Genomic DNA, 21,009 nt, shown 5'->3' with positions numbered 1-21,009 from the left:
GTATGATACCAGGAACTTCGTCCTCATCAACATCTCTCTAATAGTGCAGCATTGAGTTTTGTTTCACTTTTTATTGTAATACCTCTTAATGCCAACTGATGGATTAAAGTAAAAGTACAGTTCAACTTTTAAAAACTTTGTCAGATACTGCCAAGCCACCCTAACTTTTGTCAGTCTTCATAGCTTATGTTACAAAAATCTCTTCCCTCTGATTCTGACTTTATTTTCTGATGAGTTGTACATGACTTCTTGAATATTATGTTTTTATTTTTAAAATGCTGATCTCTTGCTTGGATACCTAGGCACCTGAGACATAGGTTTAATGGCATGTTCTTTCTGGAGCTATTGATAAATGGGAAGGTATCACCTTGCTTATTTTGGGTGTAGGTAAGGGAAAACCTAACCCGAAATGGCTTAAGCCAAAAGGAGGATTTAGTAATCCATAAAACTGAGAAGTCTAAATCTAAGATTCTCCAGTCATGAGAATCCAGAATTCAATTTCTATCTACTCTACTCTCCTTCATTTTTGAGCTATTCTCAGACATCTGGTTCCAGGTGTGATTTATATTGTGTTCAACTTCAAGAAGAAAGAATAAGCCCTTTTTTCCGGAAGTCCCAGCTAGTCTAGACTTTTCAGTGACCAGTGGTGTTGCATCCAACTGCCTGAATCTATACATGTGGCCATGCAGGGTCTGATCTGCTGAACTTGTCATCTCTCCACAATCAGATGGATGTTGGCTTCATCATAAACACAGGTAGAGGTAGAGCCACAGATAAAAATCAAGAGCTTGTATTGGAAGTAGAATGAATGAATCCAAAGTAGCTCGAAAAAAACAAGCATCTGCTGGGGCACCTGAGTGGTGCAGTCGGTTGAGTGTCCGACTCTTGGTTTCCACTCGGGTGGTACTCTCAGGGTCATGGGATCGATCCCCATGTCAGGCTCCACACTCAGCACTGAGTCTGCTTGGCCTCTCTCTCCCTCTCCCTCTGCCCCTCCTGCTCATGATCTCTCTCTCTCTCAAATCTTAAAAAAAAAAAAAAAAAAGTATCAGCTACAGAAAAGATTGCTGTTGTTCCTTCAGAGACAGGTTAATTTGATGGAAAACTCCCCACATAAATTAGTAATTGATAGAAAATAAACATAAAGGAATTCTGCTTAATAATAAATGGAAAAATCCAGAGGATCTCTTAATCTTTTCCCTGCTTTCTACCATTCCTAAGTTAGTTGTCCAAAACTATAAAAAGAGTAAAATTAAGTTCATCTTTGTCACTACCATTCTGAATCTTGTTTGTATTTGTGAGACTACGGTTGAAATGAACAAAGTAGTATAAAAGGTTAGACTCGGGGCGCCTGGGTGGCACAGCGGTTAAGCATCTGCCTTCGGCTCAGGGCGTGATCCCGGCGTTATGGGATCGGAGCCCCACATCAGGCTCTTCTGCTATGAGCCTGCTTCTTCCTCTCCCACTCCCCCTGCTTGTGTTCCCTCTCTCGCTGGCTGTCTCTATCTCTGTCGAAAAAAAAAAAAAAAAAAAAAAAAGGTTAGACTCCACCCCTTTGGTAACCTTTTGTTCTCTGAGGACCTCTTGAAATCATGTTTCAGAAGCCTAGAATTAGAGGTTTATCCCTCACCTTATTTTAGTGATTGATGTGGGTTGAGAAGAATGTTTATAGACAACTTCTAGGAATATCAGAACTGGTTTACCAAAAAGGATGAATGTATTTGAATTGGATTGGATGTACTTTTTGTGGCAATTTATTACAAAGGACATCTTCACTGAACTTATATACTAAGACCATAAATAAGTAATGATAAAGCTATAATTTTAGAAGAGTATAAAGAAACTTTCCATTAAACATGGTAGATTTAACACTTAGGCTTATTTCATTCCCTCCTGAAACCTCACTGAAAATGATAGCAAAGGAATTTTTAAAAGAAAAAAGGCATAAACTTGTAAAGCACAGAAAAAATGGAGGAAAGACAACAGCAAACAAGATTGTCAACAAATTTATTTTTTAAATAGAAGTCCATTCACATGTTTGACAAATCAAAGTATAAAAATGTGCAGAGTGAGAAGTCTGACTCCCATTCTTATCTCCATCATCCCTTATTGTCCCCTGTCCTTGTGTCTCAAAGCAATGTTATTCATTTATTTTAAATTCTTCTAAAGTTTCTTTACGCAAATCTGGATTTTTTCACACAAAGGTGGCATATACACTTCTGGACCTTGCTTTCTTGTGTAAAGAGTGTACCTTGTCGATTGTTTTCTTCATTTTCTATTTTTCTCCTTTCCTATATGTATCTTGAAACCAATTTGTTTTATCAATTGATTTAATTTAGGAGAATTAGAAAGACTTATTTTTTCAGAGCAATTTAATGATCCTTAATTGGACAGTAATTCTCAGGCACTATTAATCTCTTCCTTCCTTTTTCAGAATATCAACTAAACAAGCATTCATTGCCTAGCAGGGGAACATTGAAGTTTAATAAGCTTATAACAGGACAGAGCTTTGTCTGTGGCCTTACAGCTGCACAGTCATGGGTTGTAGCCTGAGCCGTAGCATAATGGTTTTCAAGCGTTCCTGTTTTGTTGTTTCCTCTGCCCTCCATTGATCTCAGTGTTTCTCATGTAGTCAAGACCTTTACATTTAGGAAGCGTTTTACCATTTTTAGTAAGACAAATCTGGGGTCATAACCAACCTCTGTCTCCCACCCTCCCTCCTTCCTGCCCCCTCTCTTCTCCCTCTTCTTTCCTTCTCCTTATCCCCTTCCTTCCTCCACTCCTTACTATCTTCTTTCATCTTTCCCTTTCTTTCCTTTTTTTGAGTCATTCCAATTAGTTACCACCAAGTGATCTAGGAGGCATGCCTGCTTGCCTAATCAGTATCTACATATGTGACCATTTGAGAGCTAGGGTAGTGATCCTGTGGAGTGGAGAACTGTGTAAGTTTACTGTAGAAGAGGATAGTATTTTAGGCAAGTGTAGTGTTTTCCTGAGTTCATAACTCAGTCAGGGTTCCTCAAGCCCGTCAGTTTTGATGTACTTGATTAGGTAATTCTGTTATGTCATAATGAAATACATAAGAACTATACAGCCATCAAACATACATATATGGATAGAATAATACTAGAAATCTTAAAATATGGTCGGTCTTATGTATTATACTTGTTAAAACTAAACATTTGAAAAGATGGCAAAGAAACTTAAAAATGTATTTATAACCCTTACTGGAGTGTCTGCCTCTAAAAAATAAAACAAAAACAAAAAGGAACTTTTAGACTTTGTAGGTAGCAATAAAAGAGGCCGTGCCTTCAAGTCTGAAGTTTTGGCTATCATTTATTTTCAGTAATGTGAAAAAAAAAAAACAGATTTTCCTTTTGGCAACCTAGAAATTATTTAGACGTCTTTAAAAACAGCTTTGGGGATATGTAAACAATAAAATATAAGCATATTCTAAATAATGCCTTTTAAAATATACTGGAAATGGAGATAGACTTTTTAAACAAATAGTATTGGGATAATTAGATAGCCATAAGAAAAAAAAATAACATTGGGTCCATTTCTCACACTCAGATAAGTTTTTATTGAATCATATTTAAACATAAGAAATGAAGCCATTACAAATTCTGTGGATTTAAAAGGTGGAATTGAGGGGAGTTTGAATTCTTCTACACTTTAGGAATAGAGAAAACTATCCTATTGATCCAGAAACAATAAGGAAAAATATTGATAAATATTTTTTCCAAAGAAAGCTGTGTTGACAAAAATATAAAGTAAGACAAACTGAGAGAAACTGTGTGTAGCTTATATCGCAAATAAACAATTAATATCCTTAATATATAGGGAACTTCTAAAAATAAAAAATATCCCTACCTTTTAGAAAAATGGGCTAAAGAGGTGAACAACCAATTCCCAGAAAATGAAATGCTCAGCCTTGCTCATCAAATGTAAATTAAAATTGCACTAAGATGCCATTTCTTGACTATGAGATTGGCAAAAATCCTTTAGCCAGACTGTAGGTGATAGGCATTCTCATACTGCTGGTAAACTGCAGTGAAGAAGAGAGAATGTGGGAGTGTCTATCAAAATTATGTATGCATTTATTCTTTGACCCAGCTAACTTAACTTCTGAATCAAGGATAATATCAGCAAAATTATTTTTTAAAGATACATGCATAAAGCTATTCTTCTCAGCCTTACGTGTAATGGGAAATTACCCAAACGTGATCAGTTAGAGTTGTTTGATAAACTATCGCTATTTATATGATGGAAAACTGTGCAGTTGTAAAACAACTAGGATGATCTCTATGTATTTTTTTAAGATTTTATTTTATTTGACAGAGAGACAGCCAGTGAGAGAGGGAACACAAGCAGGGGGAGTGGGAGAGGAAGAAGCAGCCTCCCAGTGGAGCAGGGAGCCTGAAGCAGAGCTCAATCCCAGGACCCTGGGATCGTGACCTGAGCCGAAGGCAGACGCTTAATGGCTGAGCCACCCAGGCGCCCCAGATCTCTATATATTATTGTGGCTCTTTGAAAAGATCGGCAAAATGGAGAAACCTGCAGCTAGACTGACCAAGAAAAAAAAAGAGAAGATTCAAATTACTAAAATCAGGAATGAAAAAGGGGACATAATTACTGACCTTACAGAAATCAAAAGGATTATAAGGGAATACTACACATAATTCTGTGCCAACAAATTAGATAGCCTAGATGAAATGGACAAATTCCTAGAAAGATACACACTACCAAACTGATTTGATGATCAGTAAGAAGATACAGAAAATCTAAATTGACCATTAACAAATAAAGCATTTGAATTAATAATCAAAAAGCTTCCTTCCAAAAAAAAAAGGCTCAGGACCAGATGGTCTCACTGGCAAATTCTGCAAAACAAAAAACGAGTTAGCACCAGTTCTTCACAAACTGTCCCAAAAAATGGAAGAGGAAAGAAAACTTCCCAACTCATTCTTTGAGGCCAGTATTGCCCTGTTGCCAAAACCAGACAAAGATACCATAAGGAAAAGAAAAAGCTATGGACCAATATCCCTTATGAATACAGATCAGTATTCCTTATGGACACAAAAATCCTCAACAAACTGAATCCAGCAGCATATAAAGATTATACATTATGACCAAGTGGGATTTATCCCAGGAATGAAAGGTTGGTCTGACACATTTAAAAAATCAGTCAAGGGTAAAAGAACAAAGGGAAACACACACACACACACGCACACCATGTGGTTTTTGATGCAGAAAAGGCATTGACAAAACTTAACATCCTTTCATAATGAAAACACTGAGGGAACTAGAGAGAGAAGGGAATTTCCTCAATCTGGTAAAAGGCATCTACAAGCTCATTACTAAAATTATACTTTAACAATGAAAGACTGAAAGCTTTTCCTCAAGATCAAAAACAAAACAGGGATGTCCCTTCCCAATTCTGTTCAACATTGTACTATGGGTTTCAGCCAGGGAAGTTAGGCAAGAAAAGAAATAAAAGAGATCCAGATTATAAAGGAAGAAATAAAATGAACTCTGTTTGCAGATAACATGATCTTATAGAGAGAAAATACTAGGGAACCTATACATACACACAAAAAAGCTACTACAGCTAATAAATGAACTCACCAGAGTTACAGGATGCAAGATCAGCATGCAAAAATCAGTTGTATTTATATACTAGCAAAGAAAAATCTGAAAATTAAGAAAGCATTTCCAGGGGCGCCTGGCTGGCTCAGTCAGAAGAGTATAAGACTCTTGATCCTGGGGTTGTGAGTTCAAGACCCACGTGGGGGTAGAGTTTACTTAAAAAAAAAAAAAAGAAAAGAAAAAGCATTTCCATTTATTACTGCATCAAAAAAAAAAAACCTACTTAGGAATAAGTTTAACAAAAGAAATATACGACTTGTACATTGAAAACTACAATACATCTTTGAAAGAAATTAAAGACCAAATAAACGAAAATGACCATTGTGGATTAGAATATTTAATGTTGTTAATATGGCAGTACTTCCCAGATTGAGCTACAAACTCAACACATCCCTATTAAAGTCCTACCTGTCTTTTATGCAGAAATTGACAAGTTCATCCTAAAATCCATATGGAAATGCCAGGAACCGAGAACAGCCGAAACAATCTTGAAAAAGAACAAAGACAGAAGACTTACACTTCCCAGTTTCATAACTTGCTACAAAGCAAGATCAATGGAATAGAATTGAGAGTTCATTGATTTTCAGCAAGAATGCCAAAGCAATTCATTAAGGAAAGAATAGCCCTTTAAAAAAAAAAAAGACTCCGTGCCCAGCATGGAGTCCAATAAAGTATAATTCTCTAGATCCCTGAGATCAAGACTTGAGCTGAGATGAAGAGTTGGATGATTAACTGACTGAGCCACCCAGGTGCCCCAAGAATAGCCGTTCAACAGTTGGTGCTGGGACACCTGGATATCTGTCTGCAAAAGAATGAAATTAAGCCTCTACCTCACGCATATATAAAAACTAATTCAAAATTAAAGGCCAAAATATAAGAGCCAAAACTATAAAACTCTTAAAACATAGGAGTATACCTTTGTGACCTTGGATTAGGCAATGGTTGCTGAGATGCAACATCACAAGTAGAAGCCACAGAGGAAAAAAGAGATAAATTAGACTTGGCAAAAGTTAAAACTTCTTTTCTTCAAAAGACATTATCATGAAAGTGAAAACCCATAGAATGGGGGAAATATTTGCAAATCATAATCTGAGAAGGATCTATAGTATGTACATGTGTAAAGAACTCTTACAATAAAAAAAGAACTCTATTTTTAAAATAGGTAAAGGATTTGAACAAACATTTGTCCAGATAAAATATGCAAATGGTCCATACGCACGTGAAAAGATGTTCGATATCATTCGGTGTTAGGGAGATGGAATTCATAACCACAAAGAGATGCCGTTTTACACCCGCTAAGTTGACTCTTAACAAAAAGATGGAAAATAACAAGTGTTAGGATGTGGAAAAATTAGAACCCTCATGTTACTGATGGGATTGTAAAATAGTACAACTACTTTGGAAAACAGTTTAGCACTTCTTCAAAAATTTAAACGCCGAGTTAGCATACGAGCCAGTAATTCCACTCGTAGGTGTATACCCAAGAAAATTGAACACCTATCTACACAAAAACCTGTTAGAGAATATTCATAGCAATGTTATGCATAATAGCCCCAAAATAGAAACAATCTAAGTGTTTTTTAGTTGATGAATGGATAAGCAAAAGTATATTCATATGGTGGAATATTATTCAACTATAAAAAGCAGTGAAGTACTGATTCATGATATAACATGGGTGAACCTTGAAACATTATGCTAAGTGAAAGAAACCAGACACAAAAGGCCACATATGTAGGATTCCATTTATATAAAATATCCAGAAGAGACAGAGTCATGGAGAAAGAAAATAGATTCATGATTACCAGGGCCTGGGGAGAGGAAACAAGGGGAGTGACAGCTATGGCTACATTGTTTCTTTGAGGGCAGTGTAAGTCCTGAAGTTAGATAGTGGTGATGATTGTACAACTCTGTGAACAAAAAAGCCCCCAAACTGTTCAAAAGGGAAAATGCAGGTTGTTTCAAAAGGACACAGAAACCAGCTTGGAAAGATTTGCTGACAATTGGAGACAACTTGGGCATCAGTAAGGATGATAACTACAGTGGATTGAAACACCTCAGATAGGGATGCCTGGGTGGCTCAGTCGGTTAAGTGTTTGCCTTCAGCTCAGGTCATGATCCCAGGGTCTTGGGATTGTGTCCTGCATCAGGCTCCTTGCTCAGTGGGGAGCCTGCTTCTCCCTCTGCCTGCTACACCCCCTGCTTATGCACGTGTGCGCTCTATCTCTGACAAATAAATCTTGAAAAAAAACCCAAATAAGTCTTAAAGTCTATGAGTTAGTAAAGATGTCAAAAAATATACAAGCTAAGAACTCGGTATTTTGAAAATTGTTAATAAAAGGGAAGAATTAACCATTCATTCTGCCTTTTCTCAGTTCATAAACTATTTGGTTGTACTACAAAGCAGCCAAATATTTGATGTGAGGAGACTTCTCTTTCTAGAGAAGTACAGATAAGTGGATGGGAAAAGTGTAAGCTTTATAAACAAATAAGGAGTGATGGAACCATAATAAATTAATCTAAGTAATGATTGTCGTAACTGCTAGTGTCACCAAAAAGAGACCACCACATTTGTATGCACCCATGGAGTAGTAGTCTTGACAAAACAGTAGAACTCGAATCTGATCAAGCCCTGATATCTCACTAAGAAATTACAGGAAGTAGAGGACAACAGAACATTCTAAACAACACCATGGAGTTGCAGTCATTAAAAATCAGACTCTGAGGAACTCTACAGGACAAAAATAATTTACAAAACAAAACCAAAAAAAGAGCAAGGGGAACCAATAGACGCATAAGAGACATATCCACCAACTACAGTGCATGGACTATAAAGTAGTCCCCCACCTTATCCTTAATTTCACTCTCTCTGATGTCAGTTATCTGGTGTCATCTGTATCTGGAAGCAGGTGGTAGTAGCCTAACGCTACACTACATTACAATGCCTACGTCATTCACCTCATTTCATCTCACCACATAGACATTTTATCGTCTCATATATCATCACAAGAAGAAGGATGAGTACAATGCAATCAGATTTTGAGAGACCACATTCATATAACTTTCATTACATTATATTGTTGTAATTGTTCTTTTTCATTATTAGTTATTGTTAAGCTCTCACTGTACCTAATTTATAAATTAAATTTTTTCATAGGTGTGTATGTATAGGAAAAACAGTATATATAGGGTTCAGTACTATCCGCAGTTTCAGGTATCCAATAGGGGTATTGGAATATATCCCCACATAAAAAGGGCGGGGGGGGGAGCTGACTGCTGTATTTGGAGTTCCATTCAGACAAGTGTAAAAATATATTTTATGTTATAAAATAACATTTCTAGCCTAACTGGGAAAATGGGACCACTGAACTACATATTTGCTGAAATCAAAAAATTGTTGAAAGTTTTGGTATGATAATAGTACTGAATATGTTATGTTTTCCTTATATTTTAGAAATAGCTACTAATAAAAATTTTATTATAAAAAAAAGAAATAGCTACTAAATGATTTACAGATGAAATGATGTGATGTCTGGGATTTGCTTTAAAATATTATGGGGGAAGGGTGCTGCTATAAAGGGTTAGTGTGAGGGAATTTGGGGGATGATAGAACCAGTCCATATCTTAATTGTGGGGGTGCTAACCACAAATTATACAACTGACACCAAGAGGGAAAAGAAGTCAATTTTGCTATATCTTAATTTTAAAATATAATTTAAAAATTCATATTATGGAGAGAATGAGTGGAGGAATAGATGAAATAAGACAGGCCATGACTTGCTAATATTTGGGCAGAGTGATGGCTGAAGGTGGGGGGAATTTGTTGTCCTGCTCTCTCTACTAAAGATTTATACATATAATTATTTAGAATATAATGTGAAAGTTTGTAATATTTGAAATCATAGATAACAAATTTAGAGGAATAGCTTCGAAATTAAGGTTTCCTAGTCTTGTGAGCTGCATGGTGTAACAATGATTGAAACGTTATAGGATGAAGTTAGAAGCAAGTCTAAGTGGTATGATTAAAGACATTTTATACTGTATAAGTACATGAGAGAAGTTACTCTGATAACTTTTGGTTTTTATTCTGTTTTTTCAGGATGAGAGAAGCTGCAAGAAAAATAGAAGAAAGGCATTTCTCTAACCACGCAACACATGTTGAATTTCTGCCTGTTGAGTGGAGGTCAAAACTTACTCTTGATGGAGGTACAGTTTGTTTAAAAATTAAGTGATTTTAGTCAGTGGAAACAAAGTATTGCTCATTGGGAACAAAGTGTCTTTCATTTAGTTCTCGAGGTATATTCAGTCTTCGTTCTAGATTATTTAAGTAAATAAAATCCATTGATTTTTATTTTTTTATCTCTTATTATTAACACATAATGTGTTATTTGTTTCAGGGGTACAGGTCTGTGATTGATTTTTAAAATAATTGCTGTATGTTGATTTGGATCACCACATAGATTTCACAGCGCAGTTTTCATGCATGCCTTCCGTGGATTAGGGGGCGCAGTGGGAGGATGTGGGGAGCATGTGGGGAGAAAAAAATATTGTCTCAAGTTTTTGACAGAAAGTGATTTGTTAACAACTTTAAAAGTATTTATTGTCCACAATTCCATATGAGCTTACATTTTCTTTCTAATAATTTTCTTTTCCTATATTTGGAAGATAAAATCTCAGGTGTTTTGTTTTCTTTTGTTCCTGCATTCCCTGGGCTGGTGAATTCTAATCTAGCATAGAGAAATTATACAATATATTTGTTTAAAATCATTTTTGTTTGCTTCCTAAAAGAGTTAGTAGCTAAAATATGCACAAAGTTGTGACCTTTTAATATTTAAACCATCAGGATGGCATGTTTCAGTTGATGATTTGCATAATCTGGAAAGTGAAAGAGTTGTTCAGACATGATATCAGCTGCTGTTTGTGGAGCTTTTACTGTGTGCCTGGCACTCCATCGTTCATTTTGCATGGAGTTTCTCATTTAATTTTCTCAGATGTCTATGAAATGTACCCACTTTATTTGCTCTATTTTATTGATAAGGAAACTGAAACTCGGTGAAAGGTAAATGAATTTAACTTAGAATGGCCGACGGAATCTCGATCTGTATGATACCAGAGCTCTTGTCCATCAGCACTAGCCTGCCTCCCTGGATGATTTCCACGGATTCTTCCAAGTCTGTGATTCTATCTCGTAGTCAGTTAAGAATGTCACTTATAGCTTATAAACCAAAATAGGTATCCACAGTTGTAATGAGTTAAAAAAAAAAAAAAATGCTAGTGACCAAAGAAGACTTCTCAGCCGCTGGAACTTGTATATAAGGTTCTAGTGTAATTAACACTATCTTTTGGGCTTTTCCCATTTACCCAGATAGATTTCTGAGGCTGCTCAGGAATTTAGACAGTATGGATGAATTAACACTTTATAAAACTGAATCCATTATTTTCCGGTAGGTTTAAACTACTGTGATAGACTCTCAAAGGCATTATGGTGAGTGAGAGAAACTAAAGGAAAAACGCCACTGTTTTATTCTCAACACTTCTGATACCAAAATATGGAGGTTTTTCCCCATACCAACCATTTCTCCAATTCTGGGTGTCCTGCAGTTTAACTCAGTTCTGCCACAGACTCCCCAGGGAAAGTGCAGTCAGATTCAGAACTCAGTCCCACAAGACTTCCCCCTACTTCAGATGCCGTCATGCATTCCAGATCGTCACTTGTACGTCTGACTCACTGGCTATAAATTGGGGAAGGGCGATCCTGTGACCCCATCCTAAGGTTCAGTAATTTACCAGATTCACAAAATGATTCACAAAGCTCAGGGAAGCGTTTACTTACATTTACTAGTTTAAAACACGTTTACTGATTTAAAGGGGTGTTACAAAGGATACAATAAAAAGCCAGATAAAGAGCTATGTAGGGCAAGGTATGGGGAAGGGGTGCAGTGATTTCGTATCCTGTCCAAGTGTACCACCCTTCCAGTACCTCCATGTGTGTGCCAATCCAGAGGCTCCACACACCCTGTTGTTATTTAGAGTTTTTATGGAGGTTCCATTCTGTAGGCATAATTGATTAAATCACTGGCACTTGACCTCAGTCTCAAGCCCTCTCCTTTACAGAGGTCAGGGTTGGGGCAGAAAGTTCAACCCTCTAATCACATGGTTGGTTCCTCTGGCAGTCAGTTCCCATCCTTCAAGAGTCACCTTATAGCATAAACTCAGGTACGGCTGAAAGAGGCTTATTGTGAATAATAAAAGACGTTATTATAAAAGACAAGCTATAAGGAGAGAAAATGCATTTACAGTACTGTGCTGTATATACCAAAAAAAAATCCATGTGTGAGTGGTCCCGCACAGTTCAAACCCTTGTTGTACAGGGGTCAGCTGTATATCACAGTATTCCAGTATTACAGAAGCCAGTCTCAAAGGCTGCATAATATGTGCTTTCATTTATGTGACATACTGGAAGAGGCAAAATTGTAGAGACAGAGAACTGATCAGCAGTTACAGGGTTTAAGGGAGGGTTTAAATTTAAAAGGGCACTTTTTAGGGTGATGGAACAGTTCTGTATTCTGATTATCATGGTGGTTATGCAAAGGATATGTGCTTTAAAACTCGAGGGTCAATTTTACTGTTTATAAATTCAAAAACATTGATAAAGAGTACTTACCTTCATTTACTGTCATTGTCCTCATTGGTATTGAAGGGCTAAGATCATTTCCTTTAAATTAGGAACAAGCTAAGGATGTCTGCTCTTATAAAAGATACTCAATTTGAAGTCTTAACCAGTATAATGAGATAAGGAAAAGAAATAACAGTTTTAAGGGATGGAAAAGATATGTTTTCATTTGCAGGTCTTATGGTTGTCTACACAGATTATATAAAAGAATCTAAGGAAAAATTACTAGAATTAGTAAGATAATTTACAACGTTGTGAAATAAAAGATCTATATGCAAAAATAACTGCATTTCTATATGCCAGCAAAACTATTTAAAATAGCATAAAAATACAAGGTTCCAAGAAATCTAATAAGATATGTATACTTATATTAAAATGAAAAAAACAAAAGATGTTAAATATAATTTTTAAATACATACAGAGGTCATTTTTGTAGATTGGATGGTTCAATATCCTAGAGATATTAATTCTCCCAAACTGAGCTATAGATTCCATGCAATTCCAATCAAAATCCCAATAGAGTCTCATAAAACTTAACAAGCTAATCCCAAAATTATTGTAGAAAGATCGGAGGCCCGAAAATAGCCAAGATACAGAACAAGAGAGTGAAGAGGGTGTCATGTGCTGGTAGATAACTGGACTGTTTTTAATTTTTGTATTTAAGACCGTTTAGATTGGCACAAGGATAGGCAAACAGGCCAGTGCACCAGACTAGAGACCCCTCAGACAGATCCGTGCTTAGTTTGGAACCTGAAGTATGACAGAGCCAGCGTTACAGATCACAGCTGAAAGGATGGCCTGTCCCATAAGTGGTGCTTGGTAGCCAGTTATCCTGGGGCCGGGGCGGGGGGTGGGGGGAGAATGATTCATACCTCACATTCCAGAAGATCAAATACATAAGCCAGGACTTTAAAACATATTGGAAAAAAATAAGGCACAAAAACACAACTATAAAGTAACATTGGTAAATCTGATTAGACTGAAATTAAGAACTTCTTTTTCTCAATAGTCAACATAAAAAATGAAAGACAAACCACAAATGGAAAAGATGTTGCAACAGAACAACAGATATAACCACCAAAGCTTTAATATCCAGGATAAAGAACGGGAAACTTAAGTGGAGATAGGCAGACACATACATACACATATGTGTGTATATATATATAGGTGTGTCTGTGTTTTATAATATATATTTTTATATATTATAAAATGTACATCTCTCTAGTAATCAAGGAGATGCAAGTTAAAACCACAGTGAAATATCTTTCAGCCTTCAGGCAAAAATTTAAGTGACAATACCAGATGTTGTGAGGCTGTACCACACTGACAGTGCTCATTGACTGTTGGTGGGAGTGTGAATTGGTACGATCACTTTGGAAGATGGTTTGACATATTCTTACAAAGTTCAGTGCACATGTGCTTGATGACAGCAGTTTCACTCCTGGATGTATATACCCTAAAGAAACTCATACATGTGCACGAGGAGACCTGTACAACAGTGTTATTAGGACCATAGTTTATATTAGCAAAAGACTAAAAACAACCCAAATGTCTTTCAAAGGAAAGTGGGTATGTTGTTAGATATGTGTGAAATACTATACAGCAGTGAAAATGAGTGGATTACACCAAATGGGTCAACATCAATGAATCTCAGAAGCACACTATTGTGAGTGAAATAATTCAATTTACATAGTGTTCAGAAACAGACAAAATGAAATAAAATATTTAGGCTCTGGCACATAGTAAACGCTATAGAATTGGCTAAAGTTATTAATATTAATGAACATGTAGTAAACCTATAAATCTATAAAGCAAGAGTGTAACACCAACTTCTTATTGGTGTTAGGGAGAGGCATGTGATCATTTAGGGATATACTCTGGGTTTCAGACATACTGGCAATATTCTTAAGCTAGGTAGCAGAAACGTGTTCCCATATATAAATCATTCTCTCAGATGCACATATATATTAAGTATCTTCTTTGTATGTATGTGTATTTCACGGTAAAAACTTTTTTTTTTTGAAAATGCATTAAAATGGCATTGAAACTCTTCGTATCAGCATGGTAGTCACATCTTTCACTTTTACAATTTAAAAGTGGGTTGTGCTACCCATACCCTTTACATCTTTGAAAAGACTTCTAGCTTTTGCTTGAATCATTGTCTTCCAGTCATTCTTAGATTGTAGGGAATGAATAAAAACAACCAATTCAGTGAAAAACTGGAAGGTAAAAGAAACTGCACTAGACTAAAAATGTAAGCCTTCTCCTGCCTAACTTGCGCTTTCATATTATGATATTCATCCAAGTATAGGGCTGCTTTGTTTTTCTGTGAGAAATGCAAAGTTTCCTGCATCTCTGATCATTTTATTAGGCATTTCGGAGAACAAGCTTCTCAAGGTAGAATTTCCACGGGTTAGCAGTAATTCAGGAGTGCTAAATTGTTTGCAGGGCAGTGTTGGTGACTTTCTTTTTTCAAAAGTAAATTATACCAGCTTTATCTTGTTTACTGAAGAGGCCCTTTGCTGATTTGCCTTTGTGTGTGTTTGTAATTTGGCAGCTTTTGCCCATAGGATCTTGGGTTCACTAAAGAAAGATGTATGTAAAGCGTAGGGAAATTTTTTAATTTGTTGCTGGTTTGCCACCAATGGCAGTAGGCATTCCACGTGGGTATTGCCAGGCGCAAGGTACAGAGGCCAAAGAAGAAGAGAAAGGAAACAGAAAAAGAGGTACAGGAAGAGTGAGGTTGTGTTCCTTAACGCTTGTTCCAAGGATAGAGTTGGCCTGGTTTTGCTCTGGGTGCCCCTGAGTGTCATGCAAAAGCCAGCATATAAGAAAAAATGGTAAATCTTTAGAGATTTGATAATGGCTTTCATCCTTAATGTTCCTTTCCTTCCCGTGTCCCCTTTAGTCTTTTACTGTTTTTGTTTTTGTTCTTTCAACATTTTGCAAGAAGGGAAGGTTCATTAGATCCAAAGCCACTCTTGAATTTTAAACATGAACTTAAAGACCTGTTGTTTCAGAGAATGTAATTTTTTTTTGCAATTTATTTTTTCCCTAAAACAAAGATCTTCTGTAAATTTAATTTGTTTTTTAATTTATAGACACTGTCGATTCCATTACTCCTGACAAAGTACGAGGTTTAAGGGATATGCTGAACAGCAGTGCAATGGACATCATGTATTATACTAGCCCACTTTATAGAGATGAAGTAAGTATCATGATTATCTTGTTGCTGTTGGGTATTTTTTAGAGTGATAGCATATGTGTCCTGAATTTTAAATTTTTATGCACTTTTTTTTTTTACAAGCAAATGAGAATTTACAGGAGTCCATTAACCTATAAATAGCCTGTATTTAATAGTAAATTTGTTTATCTTCAAACTACGCATTGGGAAACCCTTAATACAATGGATAATCTTGGAAGTCAGAGATTGGTTAGAAAACAGCTCTTTGAAAAATACCAGTTTTCCTAAATCTGATTATATCTACAACTGTTCTCCTCACAAGAAAGTTCTAGGCACTTAAGAAATTTCCTTCAAGTTTTTGTTTGTAATAGACTTGCTTTTATTGTGTCACTGTAGTGAATTCCTGTAGTTCCTTAAGTAGTAATGTTGCTGATGCATCACAAAAATAACCCTGGGTGGGGGGAAGGGGAAGAGTAAAAGTTTATTCAGAGGGATGAGAGACTCTGCACTGAGTACATTTTGTCACTTTATTGGTAAGGAAAAAAGAATTCTGTTTCATAGGAATAACCTTGTTAATTACCTAGCATGTGTTAGCTTGTCCAATCCTCATAAAAACCCTATGAGATAGATATAATTAGTATCCTCATTCAAAAGAGGAAGAAACTGGTACAAGGAGTAGTTACCAGTAGAGCTGCTCTGTGCTGCTCCAAGCCAGTTCATTTCTGATTCTGTTCATTCAGAGTCGTCCCTGACTTCACTCAGGATATCCCTTGCATATCTATAGAGTCGTCCCTGACTTCACTCAGGATATCCCTTGCATATCTATAGAAATATGTTAGATTAATTGCCACAGAACTTTCTTTTCTTTGGGCTGCCATCGCCTCAGGATTTTTCACCATTCCTCTTTCTATAGCCCCTCATTGTCATATCCCAGTATGGGGCAAAGTCTGCGTGATAACGGTAAAACAAAGTAAAATAAACAGTAAAGACAGTAAAAAGAAACTATACTGGACATCATTCTAACCCAACAAGGAAGGCCTGGTTCATGAGGTAGAATACTGATAATTTGTGTGTTCATAGTCCTTTATAGTATATTTTGGGCATTGTTGGATATGCACTAAAGTTTAGGAAATTGAACTATAGTATTGCAAGTGAAACCAGTAAGGGGGAAAAAAGGAAAGAGAATGGCTGAGAGCATATAACATATATACACACTCATAAACCATAAGTATACTTTATACACACACATATGGTTGGTAGGTTTCCTAAGAAGGTATCCTGAATGTTTAAGGGTAGAATGTACTGAGACGTCCCACAAAACTAATAATAAGAGCTTTTTTAAAAAAAAGTTTTAAGTTGACATTAGTAACAGGAAAAACTGGAAAGATAAAAGTGTCAGACTCAAAGCTCTGACCATTGGCTAGTGCAGACTGAGAAAGTAGTCACTTTCTATTTTACTCTTATATCTCCAAAAATAGTTACCTTTGGAAGGGAATTGAATAAAACAGATATTCAGTGGAAGGAGGGAACTGACAGCTAAGGTAAATGAAATAGAGAACACCCAGAGTGTTGTTTTGTTTTTTTTTTTAAGATTTTATTAATTTATTTGTGAGAGCACACACATGTGCAGGGGCTGGGATGCGGAGGGAGAGGGAGAAGCAGGCTCTCCAGCTCCCCACTGAGCAGGGAGCCTAATGAGGCCATCCCAGGACCCTGAGATCATGACCTGAGCTGAAGTCAGACGCTTACCCAACTGAGCCACCCAGGTGCCCCAAGAACACCCAGCATTTTAAATTAGTTTGTCTTTTAATCCAGTTGAATTTTCTGGAAAAGCACCAGAGAACTTGTGGCTGAGATTCATCAACAATCTTGAGCAACGTTTCCCAGACATCCTTAACTAGAACAGTTACTTGGGGTACTCATTAAAAATATAGGGGAAAAAACAGTCTCATGGGGGTTATTGGAATTGAAGGTATAAATGTGAATTCATGATTTTGAAAATATATGGGTGTGTATAGATGTCTGTATATTTAAGTGTATATTTATATACATATATACACACATATTACCCACCTGTGTGCATTGAAAGGGCCAAGAAGGGAGGATACCACAATCTAATGAGCATACCTAGCACCCGGATCTTTATCTCCAATACTATTATTACCCTCTAAGAATAAGTAGGGTTCCTTGGGAAAATGGCTGATTCAGACTGGAGTAAGATAGGTACAGGTCAAAGCTTCAACAACTTGTCATGACAGAAAGTAGGAAAATGCTCCAGAGAATGATGGGGCAGGTCACAAGGACACAGGAGCCAAGTTAAGGAAGCACATCCCACTGGCCAAAACAGGAACAATTTGAGCACCAAAATAATCAAGTAATTATTACTACTTATTGCAAGGAATTGGTAGTAGTAGTTTTAATATAGAATTATAATAGGGATAATAAGGAGTTATAAAATCACTGAGAAATTCATAATCTGTATGATTTACAAATAAACAAATGGGGGAGAAAGCTTCTTTGCCGACCGTAAATGCAAAGGACTTTCTGAATAATATGGAGGGAATGCTGGAGGACAATCCTCATTTTGCAGCTGTCATGGTAGGATCAGGTAAAAGAGGCTTGGGCAAGATTCATCAGTGGATGCTTAATTGAAGGCATTATTTTGATGAAGAACAAGATATTTGCATAGTCATTAAAAAAAACAGGTATAGAGTAGAGAAATTAGGCAACACCTTTATTGGGTGTTATGAGGGACACTAGGAGGACACCGCATCTTTTGTGCAGTACTCCAGTCATTAGGAAACATCAAGCAAACATAGAATGAGGAAGTTCAAATAAAGTAAGAATGGCACTGTGTTCTTTTAAAATGTAAATATTGTGAAAGACAAGAATGGCTGTGGAGAATGTTCCAGATTAAAGGAGGCTGAAGAGACAGGATAGCTCAATACAACATCTTATCCTAGACCATAACTTGTACTGGATGGGGGGAAATGCTACGAAGGATGTCATTAAATCATCTGACAAAATGTGGATGGTAGATCAGATTAGATGAAATGTTATATCAAAGTAAATTTATTGAAATATATCAAAGTAGGGGCGCCTGTGTGGCACAGCGGTTAAGCTTCTGCCTTCAGCTCAGGGCGTGATCCCGGCGTTACGGGATCGAGCCCCACATCAGGCTCCTCCACTGTGAGCCTGCCTCTTCCTCTCCCACTCCCCCTGCTTGTGTTCCCTCTCTCGCTGGCTGTCTCTGTCTCTGTCGAATAAATAAATAAATAAAATCTTGTAAAAAAAATGAAATATATCAAAGTAAAGTTGATTACTACACTCTGAGTATGGAAGAGAATATTCCTAGTCTTAGGAAATGCACACTGAAGTATTTAGGGGGTAAAGGACGATAACGTATGTAATATATCCTCAAATGGGTCACAAAAAAATGTACAGGGGTGTGTGTGCTACAGAAACAGATGGAATGATAATCAGGATAAAATTCTAACAATAGATAAACCTTTGGTAAAGGCTATATGGATGATCTTTGTGGAGTTTTTTTTGTTGTTTTATTGTTGTTGTTGTTGTTTGCAACATTTTATTAATTAGAAATTATTTCCAGGTAAAAGGTTAAGAAAAGGAATGAAAAAAAATGGTTTCCACAGTCCCTTCCCTGGAGATTCTGATTGAGGGGGTGTGAGGTAGAGCCAGTGAACTTGGGTTTTTTAACAGTTCCCCTGGCAATACCATCAGGGAAATTTGGGAAACATTGCTTAAGGTATTGTGAAGAACAAAAGAAAACTTAGAAACAGGAAAAAGTTGTTCTTAAAAAAAATGATGATTCTTCAAATCAAGCCCATTTAGCACGGGGTTGATGTTAGCCAGTATTCTAGATTAAATTATTTTTAAACAGTGTTGTTTCCTTAGGGAAGTAGTGATAAATAACAGCAGTCAGGAGGTCTTTAGAATTGTATCTTGCCTGGCAAATGAACCTTGTTTGGTTTACTCGATAGGCATATGAAAGAGCCTTTTTTTCCCCCTTCCTCTCAGCCTTTGGAAGTAGAATAAATGCCATTCAAAACCTGCCACTTAACTAGCTATGTGACCTTAGATCAAATTTCTCACTTTCTCAGCTTCCTCACTTATAAATGGACACAAGATACCTACCTGAAAAAGGTTGTCAGGAGGATTAAAGATGTATATAAAGTTCCCAGTACAATTCCTCCTCCTTAGATTCTCAAGTTGTGATTAATTATCTGTCTTTATGTATCTTAAGGTCTCCCATTTAAGAAAAAAAAAGGAATAGACTTATTCTGTTAACTCTAGAAAGTAAATAAGGATCAGTGATAGAAAATATGGAAAGGAACGTGTTTGTTTACTAATGACAAGAACTTTGTAAGTAACTAAAGCCGCCTTAAAAAAAAAATGTCTCAAGGGAAAAAAATTGTAAATAATGTGATGGATTTTAACTAAACTTATTTGTTGATCATTTCATAATATATACATAGATCAAATCGTTATGTTGTGCACCTTAAACTTACACAGTGTTATGTGTTATGTGTCAATTATATCACAGTAAACTGGAAAAAAGTTTTTAAAAACTAGAGGTGTCCTCCTTAGAGTGTAGACACTCACTGGGGTAGACGCTGAGTGACTTACCAGGCTGCCACTGAAGGGAGTCCTACCTTCACAGCAGTTTAAATTAGATCATCTCTTAGTTCCCCTTTCGCTGGAGATTGTGAGATGCTCATGGGATGGGAGGACCCTAATTAGTGATTGTGCCAATAATCCTTAAAAGCCATGGTGAAGGGAAAAGTTTGTGTATCAATTAGTACTTCTCAGGTCAGACTTTCTAAGGACCAATTTTAAGAAAGGAAACTAATCCAGACTACAGAGACATCAGAAAGCCTTTGGCCCTTAGTTTAACCCTGAATAAAGTGACATGAAAAATCCAGAGAACTATACATCTTGTACATCTGAACTCTCTTTTCAATGACTTTTAAAAATGAAGAATTTTAAAGAGAATGGTCATGGCCATCTCTTGTTATTATTACTTGAAAATCGTTCAATTGATGCATATGACTAAAACTGTCTAAATTACTTTTTCTCATTAAAATTTCCTGAAGCAGAGAGGACAAAGGACTAATTATATTCTTCAGCCATACTTTGTTGGTTTGGATTTTCTCTCTTGAAACTGCTGGCTTTTTCCTTTTGGGTTGATTTTCTTCATAAAGTTAACTTTTAAGCAGCAGTTATGAAAATTAAAAACTCTTAAGCTTTTGAAAAGCCATCAGTTGCCTACCATGTGAGGTTAGCTGACTTGATTAGATAATATTGTAGAGCTAATAAAATTAATATCACGGGTATATCATTAATCTTGGTTCATATATCTCAAATGAATATACTTGGTCACAAAGGGATCATTAGCTGGGAGAATATAATTGGATCGGCGAAGAGAAGGAGAAGAAACCCTAATTAGAGTAGACTTTGTGGACACAAAAATAGAGGTGGATTTCTC

At 36.4% G+C, this 21,009-nt stretch overlaps 1 protein-coding gene across 2 annotated transcripts in view; it reads left to right on the top strand.

The window, feature by feature from the left end:
* Nucleotides 1–21,009, top strand: part of DDHD1 (DDHD domain containing 1) — a 91,156-nt gene that overhangs the window by 46,751 nt on the left and 23,396 nt on the right. For both annotated transcript variants that reach the window (XM_034648414.1, XM_002919650.4), the window contains exons 5-6: nt 9,746–9,852; nt 15,421–15,527. In XM_034648414.1, coding sequence (XP_034504305.1) covers nt 9,746–9,852; nt 15,421–15,527 — 214 coding nt within the window. The remainder of the gene's footprint in view (nt 1–9,745; nt 9,853–15,420; nt 15,528–21,009) is intronic.

Source organism: Ailuropoda melanoleuca, chromosome 20 (assembly GCF_002007445.2).
Source record: "Ailuropoda melanoleuca isolate Jingjing chromosome 20, ASM200744v2, whole genome shotgun sequence".
Lineage (NCBI taxonomy): Eukaryota > Metazoa > Chordata > Mammalia > Carnivora > Ursidae > Ailuropoda > Ailuropoda melanoleuca.
Note: the sequence above shows the minus strand (reverse complement) of the source record. Positions and strands in the feature narration are given on the sequence as shown.